We start from the raw sequence: 25,021 nt of genomic DNA on the forward strand, positions 1-25,021 counted from the left end.
AAATGGGTCCTGGATTTGAGATAGCTTATTGCTATTGCCATTGGGATTGGGATTGGGATTGGGTTTGTTCTTGTTCTTGTTCTTCTTTGGGTTGGCCGTTATGGGCAAACGAAAAAAGTATTAAAAAAGTAAATATTGTAAATTAATAAGTTATGGATTCAATTTAACCTTGTAGTTTGTTGCATATGGAATGGTTCGTAGTTCTGCTTCTGTGTTTAATTGCAAGAATTGCCAGGCATGAAGCACTGCTCGACTCAGTTTTGAAGCGCTGCTTGACTCCCTAATGCATTAACCAGCTTGTCCAAGATATCCTACATCTCACAGCATTATGTGATCAAGTCTCCTTCTCTCATGTCTTTCAAGAAGCCAATGCAGTTGCGGATGTATTCAATCACACATCTACTTACTCTAGTTAGCATCATCAACTCTATATATAAACTTTGTAATGCTCATTGTATTACTTATCAAGTAAATACAGAAACATCCTTAACAATACTATTCTTTACATCCATGACGTGTTGGCAGGAACGTAGCAGGAACTTTTGCTTCTGTTGACTGAAACGTTTGAGGACCTTACCTTGACTTTGTCCACACAGATATTCATATGTGCTACAACACACAAACAGTTACAAGTCGGATCCGAAGACCAACTTGTGCATAATTTGTAGTTGGTCTGATCTGAATCGATAGCTCCTCCAGTATCAATAAATGGATGCCAGGAAAGCCCATAAAGCATCCTCTTCATCCTCACCATCCACCTCCTCATCAAAACGTTGGAAGTACCAAGTGTTCTTGAGCTTCAGAGGTGAAGACACACGCAAGGGCTTCACAGGCCACCTCTCTTTTCAACGAAAACGAATTTTGTGAAAACGAACTGAAACAAGACTTGTGTTTTTCTTCTTCTTTTTTCTTTTTCTTTTTTAATTGGACATTGTGCTCTTCTCTTCCCTCTCTTTTCATGCCTCTTTCCCGTAAGCTTCCTTGCATTTTCCTGACCTTCAATCTTAGCCGTCCAGTAGATCGTGTAGCCAGCAGCCACAGAAAGCGACCCCTGCCTCTCTCCGCGTCCATGACGTGTTGGCTGGAACGTAGGGACTTTTGCTTCTGTTGACTGAAACGTTCGAGGACCTTTACCTTGACTTTGGTAGTTCAATAATATATTCATCTGCTGCTCAAGGCCAAACCACTGCCCCGTAAGAAACAATCAATTTGTAGTTGGTCTGATCTGAACCAGTATCAATTAATGGATGCCAGGAAAGCCCATAAAGCCTCCTCTTCATCCTCACCATCCTCCTCATCAAAACGTTGGGAGTACCAAGTGTTCTTGAGCTTCAGAGGTGAAGACACACGCAAGGGCTTCACAGGCCACCTCCACGCCGCATTATCTGATGCCGGAATCCGCGCCTTTCTTGACGACAACGAGCTAGAAAGAGCGGAATTCATAAAAAACCAACTGGAGCGGGCAATCCACAGGTCCATGATCTCCATAATTGTCTTCTCAAAGTGGTATGCCGATTCCAGTTGGTGTCTTGACGAGCTGGTGAAGATCATGGAGTGTAGAGAAAGATTGGGGCAACAGGTTATTCCATTGTTCTATAATGTTGATCCTTCAGATGTCCGGAAACAAACTGGTAGTTTTGCACAAGCATTTGAGAAACATGAAGCGGGCATCTGTGAAGGTAAACATGAGAAAGAAAAGGTACAGCGGTGGAGAAATGCTCTCACTCAAGCTGCAGATTTGTGTGGGGAAGATCTTAAAAATGCTGATGGGTAATTACTAATTTCTTGTTCCTTGGATTATCATCTCCTTACTTGACATTTGATGTTAAATCATATGCTCTCACTCAACCATATGTTCCCTGTCCTTTTTGTTTTTGTTTTTCCAACTATGTTTTAACTATGTTTTTGACTTTGAAGTTTGGTGTTTGTTTGTGTAGTTTGGTTTGGTTTGGTTTGGTTTTAACTAAGCATTCTTTCTAAGATCCATTTAACATTTGATGTTAAATCCCAATCTTAATTGTTAATTATATCTTAATTCTAAATTATTAAGTTAGGGATTCAATTTACCCTTGTAGTTTGTACTGCTTCTGTGTTTAATTGCCAGGCATGAAGCAAAGTTTATCAAGAGAATTCTTGGGAAGGTTAATAACTTGGTGAACAGAAAATACCAATTAGACATCGAACACCTTATTGGAATTACTTCTCGGGTGAAGGTTTTGAGTAATCACTTGGATATTGAAAATTCAGGTTCTAAGGATGTTGTTCGCATGATTGGTATTTTGGGGATGGGCGGTATTGGAAAAACAACGCTTGCCAAAATCATTTATAACAAATTTGAACGTATCTTTGAAGGTAGGAGTTTCCTTGCAGACGTGAGGGAAGTATTTGCAAACCAACGCAGTAATGGTCTGGTTGGTTTGCAAGAACAACTTCTAAATGATATCTTGAAAAGCGAGGGCATAAAGGTTGGATCTGTTGCTAAAGGGATCGATATGATAAGAGAAAGACTTTGCTGTATAAGAGCACTTGTCATAATTGACGATGCAGATGATCTACAGCAACTAAAAGCAATAGCTGGAGCTCATGATTGGTTTGGTCCTGGAAGTAGAATTGTTATAACAACTGTTGCGTCGATTCAGCTGCACCAAAATAGATTCAGCTGCATCCTCAACTTGTGATACTCGCAAGTGCACGAGCCGTTTGGTAGTATAGCATATGTAAGTGCGAGGTCGATCCCACGAGGATTGGTGATTGAATAATCCAATTCAGTTTTCCTACACAAAACAGAAGAACAAGAAAGAAAATAAATAAAACAAGAAAGAAAGAAAAGAAAATAACTCAAGTAGATAAGTTCCCAAGTTCAATTAGATTAACGGATTGATTCTAGCTAAAGTATGATTAAGCCATGGTGTTTGGTCATAACCTTGTGTTCCTAATTCCCTAATTTGATCATTTGTTGTCTAACCTAAAACTAAGCATTAGGAACCCATTAAGCATAGAAGAACAATTTAAACAACCAAGCATGTATCTAATCCCTGTTGTCGAATGTCCATACATACTCTTCTTATTCATAGTTCAATTCGAATTAAAGCATGGTGTCTACTCTTAATTCAAACCAAGATAGCTAACATGCAAGCCTAAATGGTGATCAATCATTCAAACTAGCCTATTAACTTATAAGCATAATGAATAAGAACAAAAATCATAATTGAAACTTGGAAACTAATTAAACTTGAATACTTAAGAAAGAATGTACATTACAAATAAAAGTAAAGTGAAACTAAGAAAAACTTGAAGGAAAATTAAGTAAACTCATTTTACTACAACAATTGACAACTTGAAAGGAAACTAAGAGAATTTGAGGGAGAGAAGGGAAGGGAGCTCTAGAGAAGTGTTTGAGAGCTCCCCCCCTTGGGGTGTGATTTGAAGCTTGAAGGCTTCTCTATTTATAGGGCTAAGAGGGAGGAACATCATGATGGATTCCCACACCATCCTTCATCTTTTGCTGCTGCACCTCAAGCTTCTTCACATGGGTTCAAAGGTGATCAGTTGTGGCTGCCTTTGCTGCCAACCCATGTGGTTGCCTTTTGGTTGCCAACCCATGTGGTTGCCTTTTGGTTGCTGAAAAACGAGTTTTCTGAACCAGGCTTGGTGTAGGAAGGCCAGAGGTTTCAAAACGTATCCAATGGGGCTCAAATTTGGATATGTTATACTAGACACCCATTGGAACAACTTCTATGAAGAAAGTATTCCCATCGGAGCAGTAGAAGTGTGCGTTTTGGGCCTTGCAAGTTGGCAGCCGAACAGAGACTGGAATTGACTTCATTTTATTTTTTCTTTCCTTTTTGCTTCCCATGCATGCACATGCTTTCTCTATAATAACTCCAGCATGTACCAACTTGCTCCTTTAGAATTTCATAGCTGGAATGCCTCCCCACTTCACTCATTATGTTGGATCCAAAGTCAGTTGCAGCATGGGTGAGGCACATGGCTTAAAGGAGGAGATAAGGCTCAAAGCTGACAGCTGCAAATCCTGCTGAGCAAGGTTGGGTGTTGGACGGGCTGAGCACTCCACAAATGTCCAATTGGGCTGAAATTTGGATATGTTGTAGTAGACACCCATTGGAACAAGTTTCATGAAGATCTTCACCTCATTCGAGCCCCATAGCATGCTGATCCAAGGCCAAGAAGTTGACCTACGAAATTGGGCTGGAAAGGGGTTGTAGCCAAAATGTGTTTGTCTTTAAGCTCATATTCCTCATATGCCAATCAGCCCTTAACATGCATGGATTGCATCAAATGTTATCTCTTGCTATCTTAACCTACAAAACACACAAACATAGGTAAGTGACTCAAAATAAAGAGAAACTAAGCAAAATCACTAAGTAAAGAAGGCATGCAAGTGTATGAAATTATGGACTTATCAAAATAGAAAATGAATTAAAAGCACAAGTTTAACTCAATAACATAACCAAATCATAAGCTAGAAGGGTACAAAATGATATACAATTATGAACCGATCAAATACCCCCAAACCTAGATTTTGCTAGTCCTCGAGCAAAACAAAAGGAATACAAAGATAAAAACAAAACAAGAAGTTAAGTAAACCACTTCCGCAGGTAACTCGATTGCATTGAGCATATGCAACAAGCCTTTAAACCTCTAGGCATCCCTAGTAGGAGGAGTTGTGTCTCCTGAGGGTTTAACAGATACGACACCCACAAACATTTTCCTAACTCTACAAAACAAAGTGGTTAGAAAACTTATTAGATTTGTTAGTCCTTAAGCAAAATAAAACAAAAACAAAAACAAAAATAAAAAAAAAAGACTCAAAACAATCTTCCCGAACATTTTCTGAAGAGAAATGACTCATGCACATGACTCAAAAGTTTTAACAATAAAAGCTCAGTTTTTTTTTTTTTTCAATATTTACAGGGTGGAAAAGTTCAAAACACAACATGCTCAAAGTGTAGTAGTGTGATAGCCAAATGCAACAAATTCCCCAATCTTAGTTTTCACACAATTTCAAAAATCATACCAAGCACAAATGCAACTTCAAATCTCACCAAAGTTGTCCTCTCACAAATGAATCACTCAGAAGAGGGCTATAATGCAACACTCAGTTATAAACATGAGATTAGAGTTAAATCATAAGGGACTTAACTCAAAAATAGGAAGATGAAGAAGTTGCATTAATATGATCTCAAGAAGGATGCCAAACACTTAAAAGTAAGAAAATGCATGCAATTCAACCACATGACATTTAAGATCAATTTAGGTCTTTAAGATAGGTTGTAATGGGGCCAAGGGTGTAAGGTGAGTGAGAAATGAAGGGTATGGATAATACAAAGTCCAAGGAACTCAAAATGTAAGAGCATAAAATAATTGTTTACAAGACTTCGAATCATCATGATTAGATTTTTTTCTTTTACATGATCAAAACTCCTTATACCTTCATTTACATTGATTCACACTCCTTTCCAAACACCAATTTATTTTGAAGGCCCAAAAATGAATTTTCAATCAACCACCACTTAATCACAACTTTTTTTTTTTTTTTTTTCTTTTCTTTCACCAATTGTGTGAATTTCTCTTCTTTTTTTTTTTTTTTTTTTTTTTTTTTTTTTTTTTTTTTTTCTTTATGTAATATCCCTTCCCAAACTTAGCATGAAAAACACATCCGAATTAGAGCTCATGAGTTCCTTAGAAAGGTAAATATTTGTTTTTCGGGCTAAGGTGAGGAAATATAATTGGTAAAATGAAAGAAAAGGTTTACATGTAGGCTCAAAATGGTTAACAATGGAAAATCATGCTTAAGCATGCATAAGGTTAGCTTGAAAGGCACAAACGATCCAAAGATGGCCTTAATATCACTTCTTAAATGTCATGAAATCAAATTGCATAAGAATGAATGACTTTTAAGTGTTCAACCAAATCAATGAATAATGAGATCAAACAACAACTTTGATGACAAGAAAATAAGAGTATGTGTATAACACTCATGAAATGAAGCACAAGGCTCAAAAGCTCACATTATATGGTTATATAAGTCTAATTTATGCTTGATACAATTCTTTGGGTCATGCAAATCCTTTAATTGGAGAATTATGAAACAAATGGCAAGTGCAAAGAAGGTTTCGAACATATCATGCTAGAACGATGCCAAATTAAATTTTTGTTTTATTTTATTTACAATAAAAATTTACAAGGAAAAAAATAATAAAAATAATAAAATTCAATTTTCATTTAAGTCATGCAAACATTTATCACAATCTCATCATAAGTGTTCGGAAAGTGACTCAAAACAAAATAAGACTCAAAATATAGAAAAAAAGAAAAAAGAAAAACAAGCAAGAAATTAATAATAATTATTTTTTTTTTATATATTAAGAAAAACTAAATTTACTTGGTAAACTCCAATACCCCCAAACCTAGAAATGAGCATTGTCCTCAATGTTTAAAATTTAGGCACAAGCAATGTCAAAAATAATAAATGAAGGTATTAAAGCAAATTAAAAAAAAATTACAAAAATAAAATAAAAGAAAATAATTACAAAATAAAAATTACAAAACAAACAAACAAATAAAAAGAAATGAAAACAGTAAAACACTCGAAACAGAAAGCCCTAAACAAACAGTCTTACGCAAACCAAAACCCAAACGATTGAAAGCCCAACCCAAAAGAAAATTAACTCACTTCGAAACCTAAACAACGGTGAAAACCCGACCCACAATGAAATCCGAAGCCCACACGTTTTTTTTATATTATTATTATTTTAATTTTTAAGATGACACGTGAATTGGGAGTGCAAAGACGGGATTTTTGAAAAGAGAAAATGTGGTCCCTAATGCCTTGGTTCCTGGGAAGTCATGGGCAAAAGAGGTGAGGGACGTGTCGGCGCGCAGAGGCCGCTTTCACATCCCCCAAGCTAGAATTATTGGCCTCTTGGGTGAAGCGGGATGACTTTTTCACTTTGAAGGTGGTGAAAGGTGAAAATGCAATTAAGGGGGGTTGGGAAACGGGTGCGGCGACAAATAGAGATAAGCCGTAAGGGCTGAGCATAACCCAGAACCGCAGCGGCTAGGGTTTAGCAGACTAAGTCTATAAAAAGGTAAAAAGAACGGGTGAAAAACACAAACTCAGAAACACACAAAACAGAAAAGAAAGAAGAACAAAGAGTGAGAAATCAAATGGCCTCTAACTACCCATTTTCGTTGGATCTCAACCTAGCTCCACCGACTCAGACACGAGGCCAAGCAGCGGCACCAGTATGGATGCCCTACTTTGCTTCCGCACGGGGGCCTGTGACAGTAACTGACTCAATACTCCTGGACAACGATGTTGCCATTGGAGTGGCTAGAAATTTAGTGACTCCTAAAGATATACGTGTGTTGGGGACAAGGGATGACAACCGGGTCGTGAGCGATGCCCTAGCACTGAGCGTGCAGAGTACGGCAACAGTCGCAAGTTTGGGTCATCGCCTACTTGCGAAGTCCCATGAGGTAGAGGTGCTAAAGGGTCAGTTGGCGGCGGAGCGAAGTATGGTTGAAGAGTGTCAGAGTGCTATAAAAAGCTTGAAAAGGGAGAGGGCAAGGATAGTGGAGGTGAATCGACACCAGCTAGAAGTATTGCGGGACGAGAATAAAAACCTATCAAAAATGGTAGAGTTGTACTCTCGCGACATGCGAAAACAGCTGGAGGACCTAGACCGACCGGGTAAACGCAAACAAGCAGATCGCGAGAGTAGTTACGCTCAAGCTAAGATTGCGATCTTTGGGAGCTCAAGTGATGAGCCCCAAGAAGCTGTGCGTGAAGCCCCGGAAGAGGACAGCCAGAGAGCCAAACTCAAAGCTCCAATGGTCGAGACACCAAGCACTGTGAAGAAATGATTTCTACTGCTAATTGTTGTTTTTATTTTATTGGTTGTTTTTGTTTTTGGTTATTTTGTTTCGGAAATAAAAGTAAAGTTGCAGAAGGAAAAAGAAAAAGGAAAAGAAAGCACACTTCCCAAACTTAAATCAAACAAAGACGACAAACGGAAAAGAAAGCACAGTTCCCTAACTAAAATAAAATAAAGATGATAGCCGAAAGGAAAAAGCAGAAACACAAAGCTCTAGAAAATGAAAGTAACAGGCAAAAATATTAAACACCAGAAAACACGGAAAAAAGAAAAGTAAAGTGAAAGTAAAGGTGCTCCCCTTAAAGCGATTAGGTCGAGCATGCCCGGGAAATCCGAAATGGTGTTGGCTCTCTCTCATCAGCATATGTCTTTTTAAAGCACGCCTCTGCAAACGGATGATACCCAGCATTTCTTCCTGCAACTCAAGGAAAAACATCAAAAAATTCAGAAGCAAAACAAATGGCATCCTCATGTACTCACCTTGATGATCTAAACCTTGAGCTCTCACTTGCACCACCGAATGCCCAGACAAGGGCTCCTCCAACTCCTGTCTTCCCAAACTCCACATATCATCACGGCACGGCCTCAAACTTTGCTGAGGCAATACCGAACTTTGCTGAGGCAAGGCCGAACAGAGCAGTGCTGCTGGGAGGCATGATTGGCAGCAAGCTCACACCGGCAGATCATTGGCATATAGCACACAGGTCTGACAAGGTTGCAGTGGATGAGTCCCACACTTATACCGCACTCCAAGCGGTCTCGGCCACAAATCTGGGCTTGCGCCTACTGGCGAGGACACGGGAGTGTACAGCTTTGAGCGAGGAGGTGGCTTCCTTGAAAGCTCAGGTGGCGGACTTGCAGAAGCGGCTTTACTGTGCCAATCAGTATGTGGAAGCACTGCAGAGAAAGAATGAGGACCATGTAGAGCTGCTGCAGATTCTACAAGTGCGAGACAATAGAGGCATGCCATGATGATGATGAAGATGAAGAAGATGATGAAGAAGATGATGATGATGATGAATGATGATGTTGTTTTTTTTTTTTTTTTTTCGTTTGTAATGTAACGTTTGAAATGAAATAAAAATGTGTTTTTAACACTCAAATAAACTAACTAACCATACCACGTAAATAAATGCATAAACTAACTTAACAAAAACAAAAACAAAACAAAAACAAAGACTCAACAGAAAAGAAAACAAAGAAAATAAAAAAAACTTAATTTAAAAACACACGAATATACAAGCAACTCACGGATGACCAGTTAAGGGCCTCAGAAAACACAGCCAGGAGATCCGGGAAGGTTGGAGGGGTCACAATGGTCCCGCTTAAAACCCAAACTCCTTAGACACCGAAGGTGTCGCCTAAAGAACTCCTAGACACTGTATTAACGGAAGTGCTAACTGGGGTTACCATAAGTCAGCTCATATGAAAAATCTTTTTTAAATTTTTAAGATAAAAAACAAAAACAAATTAAGATAAAATGAAACAACAAACCATAAATGAAAAAGAACTAAGTACTCTAAACAAATTCAAACAAACAACATAAATTGTTGTACTAAAAGAAACAAACCAAGAAACCAAAGAAAAATACAAACAGCACTTTCTATCACCTATTTATCACCATTACGGAAATAAACAGAAATCAAAGAAGAGAAAGGATTGAAATGCTTCCCCTTGAAGCGATTAGGTCGAGCATGGATGCACTTGGAGGTCGCGACTTCTCCCATTGCTCCACACTCCACGTTTCTATGGATTGGGTTGTCTCCTCTCACTCCCTCTTTCTTATTGAGCTACTTCAGAAATGCTTAAAGAAAGACAAGGAAACTTGAAACAGATTTTTAGATTTAAAGGATGAGGAAACATAAATTAAAATGAAAAGGATAAACTAAACAAAAACATCAAGATTAGAGATTCAACTTCACCACAAACATCTAATTCCATGCTTCAAAGTAACAAACACCAATGGGTTGTGTAAGCTGGGACTTAAACCCAGTTCTCTTGCTTGTTGGGCAATTGTCCTTTTCTGTTGGACTACAAACACAACTTGTCCATTAATGGCATTAACTTTAAAACAAGAAATTGTCTAGAAAAACATGAAACTGAAAAATAAAAATAAAACAAGGGAAAAGAAATAGAACCAAACTATGTTGCCAATCCCCGGCAACGGCGCCAAAAACTTGTTGCGTCGATTCAGCTGCACCAAAATAGATTCAGCTGCATCCTCAACTTGTGATACTCGCAAGTGCACGAGCCGTTTGGTAGTATAGCATATGTAAGTGCGAGGTCGATCCCACGAGGATTGGTGATTGAATAATCCAATTCAGTTTTCCTACACAAAACAGAAGAACAAGAAAGAAAATAAATAAAACAAGAAAGAAAGAAAAGAAAATAACTCAAGTAGATAAGTTCCCAAGTTCAATTAGATTAACGGATTGATTCTAGCTAAAGTATGATTAAGCCATGGTGTTTGGTCATAACCTTGTGTTCCTAATTCCCTAATTTGATCATTTGTTGTCTAACCTAAAACTAAGCATTAGGAACCCATTAAGCATAGAAGAACAATTTAAACAACCAAGCATGTATCTAATCCCTGTTGTCGAATGTCCATACATACTCTTCTTATTCATAGTTCAATTCGAATTAAAGCATGGTGTCTACTCTTAATTCAAACCAAGATAGCTAACATGCAAGCCTAAATGGTGATCAATCATTCAAACTAGCCTATTAACTTATAAGCATAATGAATAAGAACAAAAACCATAATTGAAACTTGGAAACTAATTAAACTTGAATACTTAAGAAAGAATGTACATTACAAATAAAAGTAAAGTGAAACTAAGAAAAACTTGAAGGAAAATTAAGTAAACTCATTTTACTACAACAATTGACAACTTGAAAGGAAACTAAGAGAATTTGAGGGAGAGAAGGGAAGGGAGCTCTAGAGAAGTGTTTGAGAGCTCCCCCCCTTGGGGTGTGATTTGAAGCTTGAAGGCTTCTCTATTTATAGGGCTAAGAGGGAGGAACATCATGATGGATTCCCACACCATCCTTCATCTTTTGCTGCTGCACCTCAAGCTTCTTCACATGGGTTCAAAGGTGATCAGTTGTGGCTGCCTTTGCTGCCAACCCATGTGGTTGCCTTTTGGTTGCCAACCCATGTGGTTGCCTTTTGGTTGCTGAAAAACGAGTTTTCTGAACCAGGCTTGGTGTAGGAAGGCCAGAGGTTTCAAAACGTATCCAATGGGGCTCAAATTTGGATATGTTATACTAGACACCCATTGGAACAACTTCTATGAAGAAAGTATTCCCATCGGAGCAGTAGAAGTGTGCGTTTTGGGCCTTGCAAGTTGGCAGCCGAACAGAGACTGGAATTGACTTCATTTTATTTTTTCTTTCCTTTTTGCTTCCCATGCATGCACATGCTTTCTCTATAATAACTCCAGCATGTACCAACTTGCTCCTTTAGAATTTCATAGCTGGAATGCCTCCCCACTTCACTCATTATGTTGGATCCAAAGTCAGTTGCAGCATGGGTGAGGCACATGGCTTAAAGGAGGAGATAAGGCTCAAAGCTGACAGCTGCAAATCCTGCTGAGCAAGGTTGGGTGTTGGACGGGCTGAGCACTCCACAAATGTCCAATTGGGCTGAAATTTGGATATGTTGTAGTAGACACCCATTGGAACAAGTTTCATGAAGATCTTCACCTCATTCGAGCCCCATAGCATGCTGATCCAAGGCCAAGAAGTTGACCTACGAAATTGGGCTGGAAAGGGGTTGTAGCCAAAATGTGTTTGTCTTTAAGCTCATATTCCTCATATGCCAATCAGCCCTTAACATGCATGGATTGCATCAAATGTTATCTCTTGCTATCTTAACCTACAAAACACACAAACATAGGTAAGTGACTCAAAATAAAGAGAAACTAAGCAAAATCACTAAGTAAAGAAGGCATGCAAGTGTATGAAATTATGGACTTATCAAAATAGAAAATGAATTAAAAGCACAAGTTTAACTCAATAACATAACCAAATCATAAGCTAGAAGGGTACAAAATGATATACAATTATGAACCGATCAACAACAAGAAATAAACATTTGCTACAGCAAGTTGGAGTGGATAGCACATTTATGGCTGAAGAAATGGATGAGGAAGAAGCTCTAGAGCTCTTTAGTTGGCATGCCTTCAAAAGAGATTATCCTGATCAAGAATACCTTGACCTCTCAAAACGTGTAATTCATTACTGTCAAGGCTTGCCACTAGCACTTCGAGTTGAAGGGTCTTTTCTGATTAAAAGGTCCATAGCGGAGTGGGAAAGCCATTTGGAGAAATTGGAAAGAAGTCCTGATGGAGATATTCAAAAAATACTCAGAATAAGCTTTGACGGGCTACCTGATGATAGAACGAGAAAGATATTCCTTGATATATCTTGTTTCTTTATTGGAGAGGACAAGGACTATGTAACAAAAATATTAGAGGGATGTGGCTTTTTTGCAACGATAGGAATCAGTGTCCTCATTGAACGGTGCCTTGTGACTGTCACGTATAACAGGCTGATGATGCATGATTTGCTTCGAGACATGGGAAGAGAGATTGTTTATGAAAATGCTGACGGTCGCCCTGAAAAATTTAGTAGATTGTGGAAACGTGAAGACGTAACAGATGTATTGAGCGATGAATCTGTAAGTATTTTCCCAATAAAGTTTTAGAATGCATCATGCAAGAGAAGCATATGTATCCCATGTCTATAATAAATTAAATTGTCCTTTTCCTTTTTTTTTTTTTTTTTTGTTTAGTACAAGCAATAGTCTAAACTAAAGTAAAAGAGGGGGTTCTCACACATCCACACTACCAATGTGTCATATTAATTTGAACCTGAGACCTTAGTCTACAAGTTTAGATCATTTTTCACTTCACTAGACCGTTGCCATTTCTTATATTATATCCATTAAGATCAAAGCTCAATTAGGCATAACCAACAAAAAATATGTGCTTTGATTGCAAACACAAACTATGGGGCGTAACATGGTCCAATACTATTAATTATACCTTTTGGTTAATACATACACGGATTTTCATGTTTGTAAATCATTTTTCTAACCCGGTATCTTTTGTTAACAGGGAAATAAAAAAATTGAAGGAGTTGCTCTACATTTGGATTTCCATCCAGATTTGCATCGACGTTGGTTTAGAGATTTGGATCCAGATTTGACTAGATTCAGTGCACAAGCATTTAGCAACATGAAAAAACTGAGGTTACTCCACCTCAGCAACGTAGAGCTCACTGGAGAGTACAAAGATTTTCCCAAAAAGTTAATGTGGTTGAGCTGGCTTTGTTTTCCTTTAGAGTCCATGCCAGATGACTTTCCTATGCAACCAAACCTAGTTGGTTTAGAGCTGCAGTTTAGTAAACTCAAAATAGTTTGGAAGGATTGCAAGGTATAATAATCTCAACCTAGTTGTTGTTGGTTCTTTCCTTCTGGTTCTATACATATATTATAGTTCACCTTCTCTTCATTTTGGTTTAATTTCTGTATCAGAGACCTTCCTTTTGGATTTTAATTTCCATTCTAATTTTGTTTTTGTGTAACAGTTGCATCAGAATTTGAAAATCCTTAATCTCAGCTATTCCCATAGGCTATCTAAATCACCAGACTTTTCAAAACTCCCAAATCTCGAGGAATTGATATTGAAAGGCTGTGTGAGTTTGTCTGAGGTTCACCCATCCATCGGGGATCTTGGAAGACTTTCTTTGGTAAATCTTGAAGGCTGCACCAATCTAGAGGATCTCCCACTGAATTTCTATAAATCCAAGTCTATTGAAACTCTTATACTTAATGGTTGTTATCGTCTTCCGTTAATTACTAGACTCTTAATAGATCCAAGCCATAAGACAAATACCCCTTCCGTTACATGGTTTAAACTCTTTAATAGATTTATGTCTTGCAGGCTGCAGGCTCCCAAGTCTCGCTGGTCTTTCAAAGCTCAAGGTCTTGTGTTTAAATGCATGCAGAAGACTTTGTGCAATCTCAGATTTACCAACCAATTTGTGTATTCTGAAAGCAAATGACTGCCCAGAATTGGAAACACTTCCAGATTTTTCAAAAATGTGGAATATGAGAGAATTGTATCTAAGTGATTCGTTCCAACTCACTGAGGTTTCAGGCTTGGATAAGTCATTAAACTCCATGACAAGGATTCATATGGAAGGCTGCACCAATCTCACTACCGATTTTAGGAACAACATCCTACAGGTCTCTCTCCCTCTCTCTCTCTCTCTCTCAGACACACAGAGGCACAGCTGCAGATGCGGCTCATGTAATGATATATGCATGCATGTATAAGAATGTCTTGCTTCTGGTGTGCAGAGATGGACTTCTTGTGGATTTGGTGGAATTTATTTGAATGGAATTTATGATATTCCTGAGTGGTTCAAAATCGCGGACTATATCGTCTTCGTTGAAGTTCCTCAAAGAATCATGGGCCGTGATTTAAAAGGGTTGACTATATGCTTCGTTTACTCTATAGACAGGCGAAAACTCGAAGATGTTGAAGTTCCTATTTGCATTATCGTTAGAAATCTTACCAAACGAACTGCTTTGCACACCAAGATAGCATTTGCCTCTTACAGAAGTCCAGACGACCATTATCATTGGCAGAGACAATTGGCAAACGGACCTGAAGACCATTATCGTTGGCAGAGACAATTGCCAAACCTTTATCGTTGGCAGAGACAATTGTCAAACTGTTTTGAAGACCATTATCGTTGGCAGAGACAATTGTCAAACCGTTTAGAAGACCATTATCATTGGCAGAGACAATTGGCAAGCCGTTATCGTTGGCAGAGACAATTTTCAAACGGACCTGAAGACCATTATCTTTGGCAGGGACAATTGTCAAACGATGTGCTGCGTTTGGAAGGCGGGGACCGCGTATCGATTCTTGTAAGGCCTGATAGTGTTGGTTTTGCGAGAGTGAAGAAGACGGGGGTTCATATAGAATGGGACAAAGTCATGAAGGAAAATATGGATAATCCGGATCGTCATTTGTATGATTGGGAAACAAATGGGGATTTTTGAGGGGTATTTGATGACTCCATCAATCTTGATGGAGGAAGAAGAAGCCATGATGAAGCTGAGAGAAATTGCAATCTTGATTTCTGTATTTCTTAATCTTTTAAGCTACAGCACTATTACACACTGTCTAACTCACTATTAACAACTCACGTGCCTTGCACACCTAACTCACTAACTGATAACAATGATATCAATAGTTAACAGTTAGTGCGCTTTAAGTAGACCGACACCCCAATGCCGGTCCATGTGATGTAATGATATATGCATGCATGTATAAGAATGTATTGCTTCTGGTGTGCAGAGATGGTCTTCTTGCGGATTTGGTGGAATTTATTTGAATGGAATTTATGATATTCATGAGTGGTTCAAATTCGTCAATCATGTGGATTTTGTGACAGTTAAGAAGGTAGGGTTTCATCTAGAATGGGACAAACTTATGAAGGGAAATATCCATTCGGGACTTGATTTGTATGAATTGGAAGATGAGCCTGTCGGCCTTGGCGTACTTTCAACCAAAAAGACAAAAAATTCTTAACGAGTGACCCACTCTATGTGGTGGAGGAAGAGGCCATGGCTAGAACAACCATGAGGGATTGTGACGAGAAGACAGGTAAAGATCTTTTTTTTTTCTTAAGTATTATTCAACTTAATATAGTGAAGGTCTTTATTTAATATATTATTGAAGAATTAATGTTTTTCTCACATGTATATTTCATTAATCTAAACTGTCTATTTTGTATATATTAATTCAAAGATCATCTCTACAAAAAGTCACTTGAATCCGATATCAGTTGACCACTCAATTGAATTATTAAATTTTTAGTACTTTCTTGAAGCACCGTGTTCATTGATTTTTACCTACACAATTAGATGTCGAAACGGTTACTAATTTGTCTAATTTTTTGCAAGGATGATCTATGAATGTAAACTTAAGAAAAAAATGGTTTAGATCGTTGAAATTTTTTTTTATAAAGGACCCTAAAGGGTGTCCCTCAAATAAAATTATTTGAAATAGAAATATGCTTAATAAAGGACCCTTAGTTTCTTAAGGAACACGAGGAAATATGCTTAATAAGTAGAAATAGAACAAGATTTTACGAAAGCCTTGTAGGAAACTTCATTGTATGTTTGAGCAACTTAAGTCAATGTGAATGCAGCAATCGGTGTTATCTTACGAAAGCCTTGTAGGAAACTACAACAAAGATGACGGCCTGTTATAATGCATGCCTATTGATGAGATTTTCCTCTGTGGCACAACAAATTAGTCATTGAATGTTTACCACCAGACCAACATATATCTATATTATCAACAGAACTCAACTTGTCAACCATTACATGTAAATTTGAAGTATCCCATATTACTTTTTTATAATTGGAATATTAAACATAAGAACTGAGGGTAATATGATAACTACATAGTACGAACTTTCCTTTGAAATCCAACCACATTTAAACAGAGAACTCACGAAATCCTTGTAGTAAACACTTTACGAAATAGTAAAATGATTAGGGCCAGAAATTTGAAGTTTAATGACCTTATGAAAGCCTTATATTATAGGGCTTCTCAAGCTACTTCTTATATCAGTTAACAATAAAACTTCTTCATCAAACAAGAGATGCCTGTGAAAATGAAGTGAAACTTACCATTCTACGATCATGGAGCATCCATCGGCACAAAGCAGAGTCTCTGACAGATTCAGCTGCAGGAGAGAGAGGGAGGGAGTCGAAGGGTTCAAGAGCTTGAACCGCAGAGAGAGAGAGAGAGTAAATGGCGGAGGAGAGTCTTTGGCAGTCTGATTGGCTGATAGCCGGTTTTGCGCCGGAAATTGATCGGAGATGAGACAATAATAATATGATATTGTCGTCGCCACTGCTTGTACGTAAGTCAATTTAATTTAATTTACAAAAATTCATTTCCCACTTAATATTCATTAGGCAAAAAGTCATTTTTGATCCATATAGTATGCTAGTTTTACTACTTTGATCTCTATAATTTTAATTTTGTATAATTTACCATTGTAGTTTTCAATTTTGTCAAATTTATTTTTGTAGTTTTAAATTCGAAGCAACTTAAGGATATGTTTCAATTTATGTCGAAATTCTTTGCAATTTCATGGAAGGGCCTTTTGATCCACTGGAGGTAAATTTCTCCCGATTCACCTAATTTTAACCTAAAAATGTAACCCTAAACCCCAAAAATCATTTTAAAGTGAATGAGAAGAGCTCCAGCTTGTGTTTTACCGTTGGATGACTTGAGCAAATTCAAATACTCCTCCATGTGAGGGACATATGGTCAAAACTTAACGGAATCTAGAAGAATTTGATAAAAATTGAAATTTGCCCTTGAATTACTGCAAATTGAACCTAGAAAAATAAATTTAACAAAATTGAAACTACATGGATCAGAATGATAAAATTGACAACTCCACAAACCAAAAATAAAGTTTTGCCTATTCAGTGTGTGGTGAAGTAGGTGAGGCTAGTTGTTGGATATTGACAAAAATATTTAATATATGTTCGTTGGGTTTTGGATTGCATTTGATTCAATGCCACTTTTGATTAAAACAACTCTGATTTAATTATTTTCTTGCCTCAATCCTTTTTTAAAAAAAAAATTAAATAAAAAGCCATAAAGGGAAAGCTGATCTCTCTCAGATTTGCCTTTTGCCTCCATGTTTGACCATTTTGTTGTTGTTGGTCAATGCTTCCAGCCTATGCGTGATAAGCCCTGGTAGGAGGGGCACGGGTTGTAAATTGTAATCTTATTATTATGGGTTAAATATCTTTTTTATTAATGGATTTGATACGAAATTTAATTTCATTACTTAAAAAAAAAATTTAGCCAAATTAGTCACTGTGTTTTCCAAAGTGTACAATTTATAGATATTCTATTATCTTCCGTTACGTGTAGTTAGAGGAAGAAGACTCGAAGTGCTTCTTGAAAAAATAAAAATAAATGCTACACTTAATGAAAGATAACAGAATGTCTATAAACTGTAAACTTGAGAAATACAATGACTAATTTAATTAAATTTTTTCTCAATGCCTAAATTAAATTTTCGTGTAAAACTCAATGAATAAAAACGTATTTAACCCCAAAAAATGGGACACTCCAACTCCAAATGACTATTATTATTAAAATGCAACCTTACAAAGTGGTTTAATAAATAACTCCCACCTTGCTTATCTGATTAGTTGTCCTCGTCATGAAGCATGAATCATGTTACATGCGGTGTGTTATGCAATATTTTATTGCATTTTAAAACCCATAAACCAATATACACAACTAGAGAAAAAAAATAAAAGTTTCAACCGTCGTTCTCTTTCGGTGTCAGTGACTTTCCATCCCTCTCCTCCTCCTATTCCCTCCCTTCTTTACCCTCACAGACCTTCCCTTCCCCTCCCAACTTCTGCGAACGGACCCAGCAAGGAACTACCGAGTAAGGAAAGGTACATCTGTTTTTATTTTTATATTTCTGCTACAAGGATGACTTGCAAACCTTTGCAAAGGATAGAAACAGTGTAGACATAATAATAATTTTTTCTTTTCTTTTCTGATTAGCCTGAAATTCGTGTCAGCTGATATTGGAAACTATTTTTTTTTCTTTTCGAAAACATTAGAAACTTTACCTTGGACTAATTATGTGCTACATCAATTCCGAGTTGATAACCATTTTTAGATTCTTGGTTTAACAATTAATATCACTAGTTTTAAAAAAAAAAACAGAAGTTAGCGAAAAGAAAATCATCACTGGAGAGGGAAAGAGAGATATAGAGAAAGACCTGAGTTCCAGGGATTTGGGGAGAGAGAGGAGCAACTGGGACAAAGATATTCCTCTGTTTACCACTTGTTTACACCCAAAATAAGCAGCCAATAAGGGCAGGACACATGGAGGAAATTGGGCTTGGTCAGGGGCGCCCTCGGCACTCTACCTGCCGATCTCTCCATTAGGGCAACGCCCTCTCCTGGGACACATGGCACGCTCCCAAGCGACGTCCACAGTCCCACATCGAAATTATCAACAAAATGCACACCTCTCAAGGCCTATAAAAGGAGGCCAACAATCCCAAAATAGAGGTAATCAGAACTTACGGCATACAAGCCTATTGATCTGTCAGTTGAACTTTCTATTCCCCAACTTACTTAAGCATCGGAGAGCATTCGGCAGGTACCACACCGGTGCCTTAGATATTACCGAGCGTTCTCTCATTTTGCAGATCACGCTCCCTACCGAGGTCTCAAGCATACCGAAGGCATAAAATTACTAAGTTGACCCTCAAAGTCAGATAACCATTTTTTGGCGTCAACAGTTTGGCGCCGTCTGTGGGAAACGATAGAATCGACCCTTTATCCCAAACATATGGGGACCAACTCGAAAACTACGTTCCTACCGCAGGAAGGGATGCCATACGGTATGCCAAGCGAGGTTAGCCCTGCACCACCCCCTCGAAAACTACGTTCCTACCGCAGAAAGGGATGCCGTACGGTATGCCAAGCGGGGTTAGCCCTGCACCACCCCCGTACACACCGGCAACTAATCCCCCTGTAATCCAAGCCGTTGAAAACGCGGAGCTTTTAGCCCAAGTCGTGTCCCTTCGGCAGGACATGGCTAGGATGCAAGAACACAACAATTTCCTCTCGACCAGAGTGGAAGAAACACAACAGCTGCTGAACCAGCAGCAGACGCAAAACATCCAGACAGATCGATCGTCCGAGAGCCTACAGACCCCCCGCCGGCAGAAGAAGGGCAAGAGGGCGGCAAAGGCAACACCTGCGCCGTCTAAACAATTGTTGGTCCCGGCACCGAAAAATAGGCCCCATGTGCCGAAGAAGGTCTATTCCGATTGCCGCCATAGGGTGTTTGAACGGGAAGCCGAACGACATACCGAACGGCAGGAATCGCCGATCAGGATCAATGCACACCTAGACGATCCCCGACTGAGGGGCCTGGGGAGGAAGTCTCTAATACGAAGGATACCAGTCCTGGAGTCCACGGCAGAATCTGACCAAGAGTACATCCCTTCCCAAAATCGGTCATCATCCTACCGTTCGGCAACGCTGACGAAGTTCTCGGAGGTCAATCCTCCCAGGTCCCAGCAGCAATCAGTGCATCTAACTGCGGAGGAGATACCGGACAGGGAACCTGTCATTAGCCTCCTCCTCCAGAGGGTGCAGAAGATGAAGGATGATCGGACTCGTTCACAGGAGCCCGATTGGGGAAGGCTTCGTCCAGGGCCATTCACTGAGCGCATAAGGCACTCACGGCAGGATAGGGACTTACAACCCCTACGCATAACCCCTTACACAGGAGTGGAGGATCCACTGACACACCTTCATTCTTTCCAATCGGCTGTAGGATGCCGAGGGCTAAGTGACGAAGGACTATGCCTACTGTTCCCCTCTTCGCTCACAGAGGCGGCTCTGAATTGGTTCTACCGTTTGGAAGTAGGGACGGTCAATTCCTTCGACGAGCTGAAGCAGATCTTCCTGAACCACTTCATGATTCAGACGAACAGATTGTACTCTGCCGACGACTTATATACCATATGGCAGAGGGATGACGAACCATTGCGTGAGTATGCCGCACGGTTCAGCCATGAATACTCGAGATGTCCGGATACCGATGACAGGGCAGCCTACGGCGCCTTCAAGAGTGGCCTACGGTCCTCACACTTTCGGTATCTGGTACACAGCAGCAATTGGCGTACGTACGACGAACTCATGAAGCAAGCGGCAATCCACGCCAAAGCCGAATACTTCAACTCAAGGGCCGAGCCGAACCCGTACAGCGATCCGCAGCGGTACAGGCATCGCAATTCATGCCGACGGCCCAACCTGCCTGATGAACGAAAACGAGATCATCCCAAAGCCAGCATTCCGAAAGCCTAATCGGCAGGACGGCAGGGATACAGGGAAATTCTGCCGATACCATCAGCAGAACAGCCACAATACCGAGGACTGCATAAGCTTGCGAAAGATCGTCGAGCGGTTAATACGGGAAGGCAAACTGGATCAGTACATAGCCAGGCCGCAGCAGGCGTCAGTACCGAATGCCAATCGACAAATCAACATGATCAGCACGATCAGTGGAGGCCCAACCCTCGCCGGGGCATCCAACCGGTCAATGAAGCAGTATTTCAGGGCGGCACAATACCCCCAAGTCCTCGGCGTAGAAAGTAGCCGGCACACCAAGATGCCGAAGGTCAGGTGGGAACCCATCACCTTCTCCGAGGAAGAGGAGGAGGGGATTATCTACCCACATGACGACCCTATGATCATCCGAGCCGAGATTGCCGAATTTCATGTCAGACGAATTCTGATCGACACCGGCAGTTCGGTAAACGTCATCTTCGCCGATGCGTTTAAAAAACTCGGAATAGATGACAACCAGGTCAACCGGTGTCCATCGATGCCTGAAAAGTGGAGCCACAGGTTAGTACCGAGCGATAAACAACAACAACAAAAAAAAGAGAAGAAATGGGACAACGGAAGGGAAGAATTACCGTGGCTTGGAGACGGAAGGCGCGCCCCGCCTCTTCCCGCATGGCCTTCTTCGGCAGCTAGTCTATCTCATACAAGTCCATCTACGAACCCACAATCATATGGTTTGCAAACTGGACCGTCTTGGATGGACAGGCAAGCGTGACCGCTTTGGTAGGCCCCTCCTCGTCCCCGGCCGCGAAGACGGCCCTCGGTGGGTCAGTAAGCCGCACCCTTTTGGGGGTGGAGGCGGCATCCAGGTCTACCGTCATTGGCCGTTTCCCGGACGCCTTGGAAGAAGCAGCATCGGCACCCCGGCCCGGGCTGAGTACCGGCTCGTTAACCGACACCCTTCTGCCCACGGGTTCGGCATGGCGCTGCCTCTGTCGTTCGGAAAGGGGTTGCTCCTCGAGGTCTGCCTGCGAGACCCTCTCGGCAGAAGCCTCTGGCTGCCGTTTCTGTTTTTTCCCCTTTGCGGCCACCTGGAGGCGCCGGTTCGAGGTCTCAGACATCTTCTTGACCTCGGCAGTCTTTCTAGCCTCAGACACTACAAGAACGGAACGGTGGAGTTAGCCGAAGAAATAAATAAATAAATAAAAAAGGAGAAAGAAAGAAGGAAAATTTGAAGTGAACTTACTCTCGGCAGGGTTCGTGAGGCGGGCTCTGATGAGGTTCTCGGTGAAGAGAAACTGTGGATATTCCCTGTCACCGGCAGGAACTTTCAACCTCACATTGTCTATCTGCCGAAGCTCTGATTGGGTTGCCGTGGGCTGCTTCAGTTTTCCTCCAAAAATAACAAAGTCAGATTAGTCCACTAAACAAGAAATGTGCCCTACTGATCGGCATGGTAGCAACCTACCGGCAATCTGGAAAGTGGTGGGGATATGAAAGTGAACGGGTACTCCCGAGGGCGACTCTCAATCGCCAGAAAGTAGCACCCGCCGATTCCTCCAGGACTTCTAAGAAGTCGGCACGGCAGCTAGAAAATGGCCCCTTTCGGAAGCCTTGAGACAGTTCGCCTGAACCCAGCCACCATGATCGGTACTCTTGGACTTGGTGATGCTGTATAGGTGGGAGAACTGCTCGTAAGAAGGCTCCTCCTTATCGGCAAGTCCGAATGCCTTTACGACTCCCATCAGGACGGCCCAGAAGTTCGGATTGAACTGCCTAGGGGCATACCCAATCTGAGCCAGAATCCTTTGAACTGGAGGCTGCAACGGTAGCCTAACGCCCTACTGAAGGACGTCAGTGAAGAACGCAACCTCGCCATCCTTGGGGTTGCTTAGGGACTCGGTAGGGCCTGGGATCCTCATCCCTACCGAATAGGGGATCATGTACTCCGCCCTAATCTTCGCCAGCTCACGGTAGGTCAGCTTATTGGGCGGCAGGTAGTCTACGTCGAACAGCTGCTCCCTCGCTACCCCCATCGGTACCATTGGGTTCCCGCTGTTTACTATCGTCACCCTCGGCATGGGAATTGGCTCGGAAGATGTTGCTTCGATTCAGCTGCACCAAAATAGATTCAGCTGCATCCTCAACTTGTGATATTCGCAAGTGCACGAGCCGTTTGGTAGTATAGCATATGTAAGTGCGAGGTCGATCCCACGAGGATTGGTGATTGAATGATCCAATTCATTTCCCCTACATAAAACAAAAATGAAAAAGAAAATAAATAAAGCAAGAAAAAAGGAAATAACTCAAGCAAATAAGTTCCCAAGTTCAATTAGATTAATGGATTGATTCTAGCTAAAGTATGATTAAGCCATGGTGTTTGGTCAAAACCTTGTGTTCCTAATTCCCTAATTTGATCATTTGTTGTCTAACCTAAAACTAAGCATTAGGAACCCATTAAGCATAGAAGAACAATTTAAACAACCAAGCATGTATCTAATCCCTGTTGTCGAATGTCCATACATACTCTTCCTATTCATAGTTCAATTCGAATTAAAGCATGGTGTCTACTCTTAATTCAAACCAAGATAGCTAACATGCAAGCCTAAATGGTGATCAATCATTCAAACTAGCATATTAACTTATAAGCATAATGAATAAGAACAAAAACCATAATTGAAACTTGGAAACTAATTAAACTTGAATACTTAAGAAAGAATGTACATTACAAATAAAAGTAAAGTGGAACTAAGAAAACTTGAAGGAAAATTTAGTAAAAACATTATTGTTACAACAATTGACAACTTGAAAGGAAACTAAGAGAATTTGAGGGAGAGAAGGGAAGGGAGCTCTAGAGAAGTGTTTGAGAGCTCCCCCCTTGGGGTGTGATTTGAAGCTTGAAGGCTTCTCTATTTATAGGGCTAAGAGGGAGGAACAACATGATGAAATCCAACACCACCATTCCTCTTTTAATACAACCCATAACTCACACTTCATCTTGTCTATGTTAGTGTGGTTGGAATCAATCTCATCCCATACTTCTTTTGCTGCACCTCAAGCTTTCTTCACATGGGATCAAAGGTGATCAATTGTGGCTGCCTTTGCTGCCAACCCATGTGGTTGCCTTTTGGTTGCCAACCCATGTGGTTGCCTTTTGGTTGCTGAAAAACGAGTTTTCTGAACCAGTCTTGGTGTAGGAAGGCCAGAGGTTTCAAAACGTATCCAATGGTGCTCAAATTTGGATATGTTATACTAGACACCCATTGGAACAACTTCTATGAAGAACGTATTCCCATCGGAGCAGTAGAAGTGTGCGTTTTGGGCCTTGCAAGTTGGCAGCTGAACAGAGACTGGAATTGACTTCATTTCATTTCTTTGCTTTACATGCATGCACATGCTTTCTCTATAATAACTCCAGCATGTACCAACTTGCTCCTTTAGAATTTCATAGCTGGAATGCCTCCCCACTTCACTCATTATGTTGGATCCAAAGTCAGTTGCAGCATGGGTGAGGCACATGGCTTAAAGGAGGAGACAAGGCTCAAAGCTGGCAGCTGCAAATCCTCCTGAGCAGGGTTGGGTGTTGGACAGGCTGAGCACTCCACAAATGTCCAATTGGGCTGAAATTTGGATATGTTGTAGTAGACACCCATTGGAATAAGTTTCATGAAGATCTTCACCTCATTCGAGCCCCATAGCATGCTGATCCAAGGCCAAGAAGTTGACCTACGAAATTGGGCTGGAAAGGGGTTGTAGCCAAAATGTGTTTGTCTTTAAGCTCATATTCCTCATATGCCAATCAGCCCTTAACATGCATGGATTGCATCAAATGTTATCTCTTGCTATCTTAACCTACAAAACACACAAACATAGGTAAGTGACTCAAAATAAAGAGAAACTAAGCAAAATCACTAAGTAAAGAAGGCATGCAAGTGTATGAAATTATGGACTTATCAAAATAGAAAATGAATTAAAAGCACAAGTTTAACTCAATAACATAACCAAATCATAAGCTAGAAGGGTACAAAATGATATACAATTATGAACCGATCAGAAGACTCTCCACGACCAGAAGTGGAAGCCTCCGGACGGTGACTGGAAGATGCCTCCGGCATCCGAGCGTCCTCTCGAGGCTCGGAATGCAGGCCCAAGCCAATCTGCCGACCGTCACTA

The 25,021-nt window shown here is 40.3% G+C and overlaps 1 protein-coding gene across 1 annotated transcript; it reads left to right on the plus strand.

The window, feature by feature from the left end:
* The first annotated feature begins 1,243 nt into the window (after positions 1-1,243).
* LOC148298110 (disease resistance protein RPV1-like) lies at positions 1,244-14,979 on the plus strand. Its single transcript, XM_088249768.1, has 7 exons — positions 1,244-1,770; positions 2,105-2,612; positions 12,007-12,582; positions 13,022-13,339; positions 13,494-13,740; positions 13,850-14,154; positions 14,269-14,979. Exons 1-7 carry the CDS (start codon positions 1,244-1,246, stop codon positions 14,977-14,979), a joined length of 3,192 nt encoding a protein of 1,063 aa, XP_088105894.1.
* The last annotated feature ends 10,042 nt before the right edge of the window (positions 14,980-25,021 follow it).

The sequence above is a fragment of the Prunus avium genome, chromosome 1 (genome assembly GCF_965620075.1).
Source record: "Prunus avium chromosome 1, drPruAviu1.hap1.1, whole genome shotgun sequence".
Taxonomy (NCBI): domain Eukaryota; kingdom Viridiplantae; phylum Streptophyta; class Magnoliopsida; order Rosales; family Rosaceae; genus Prunus; species Prunus avium.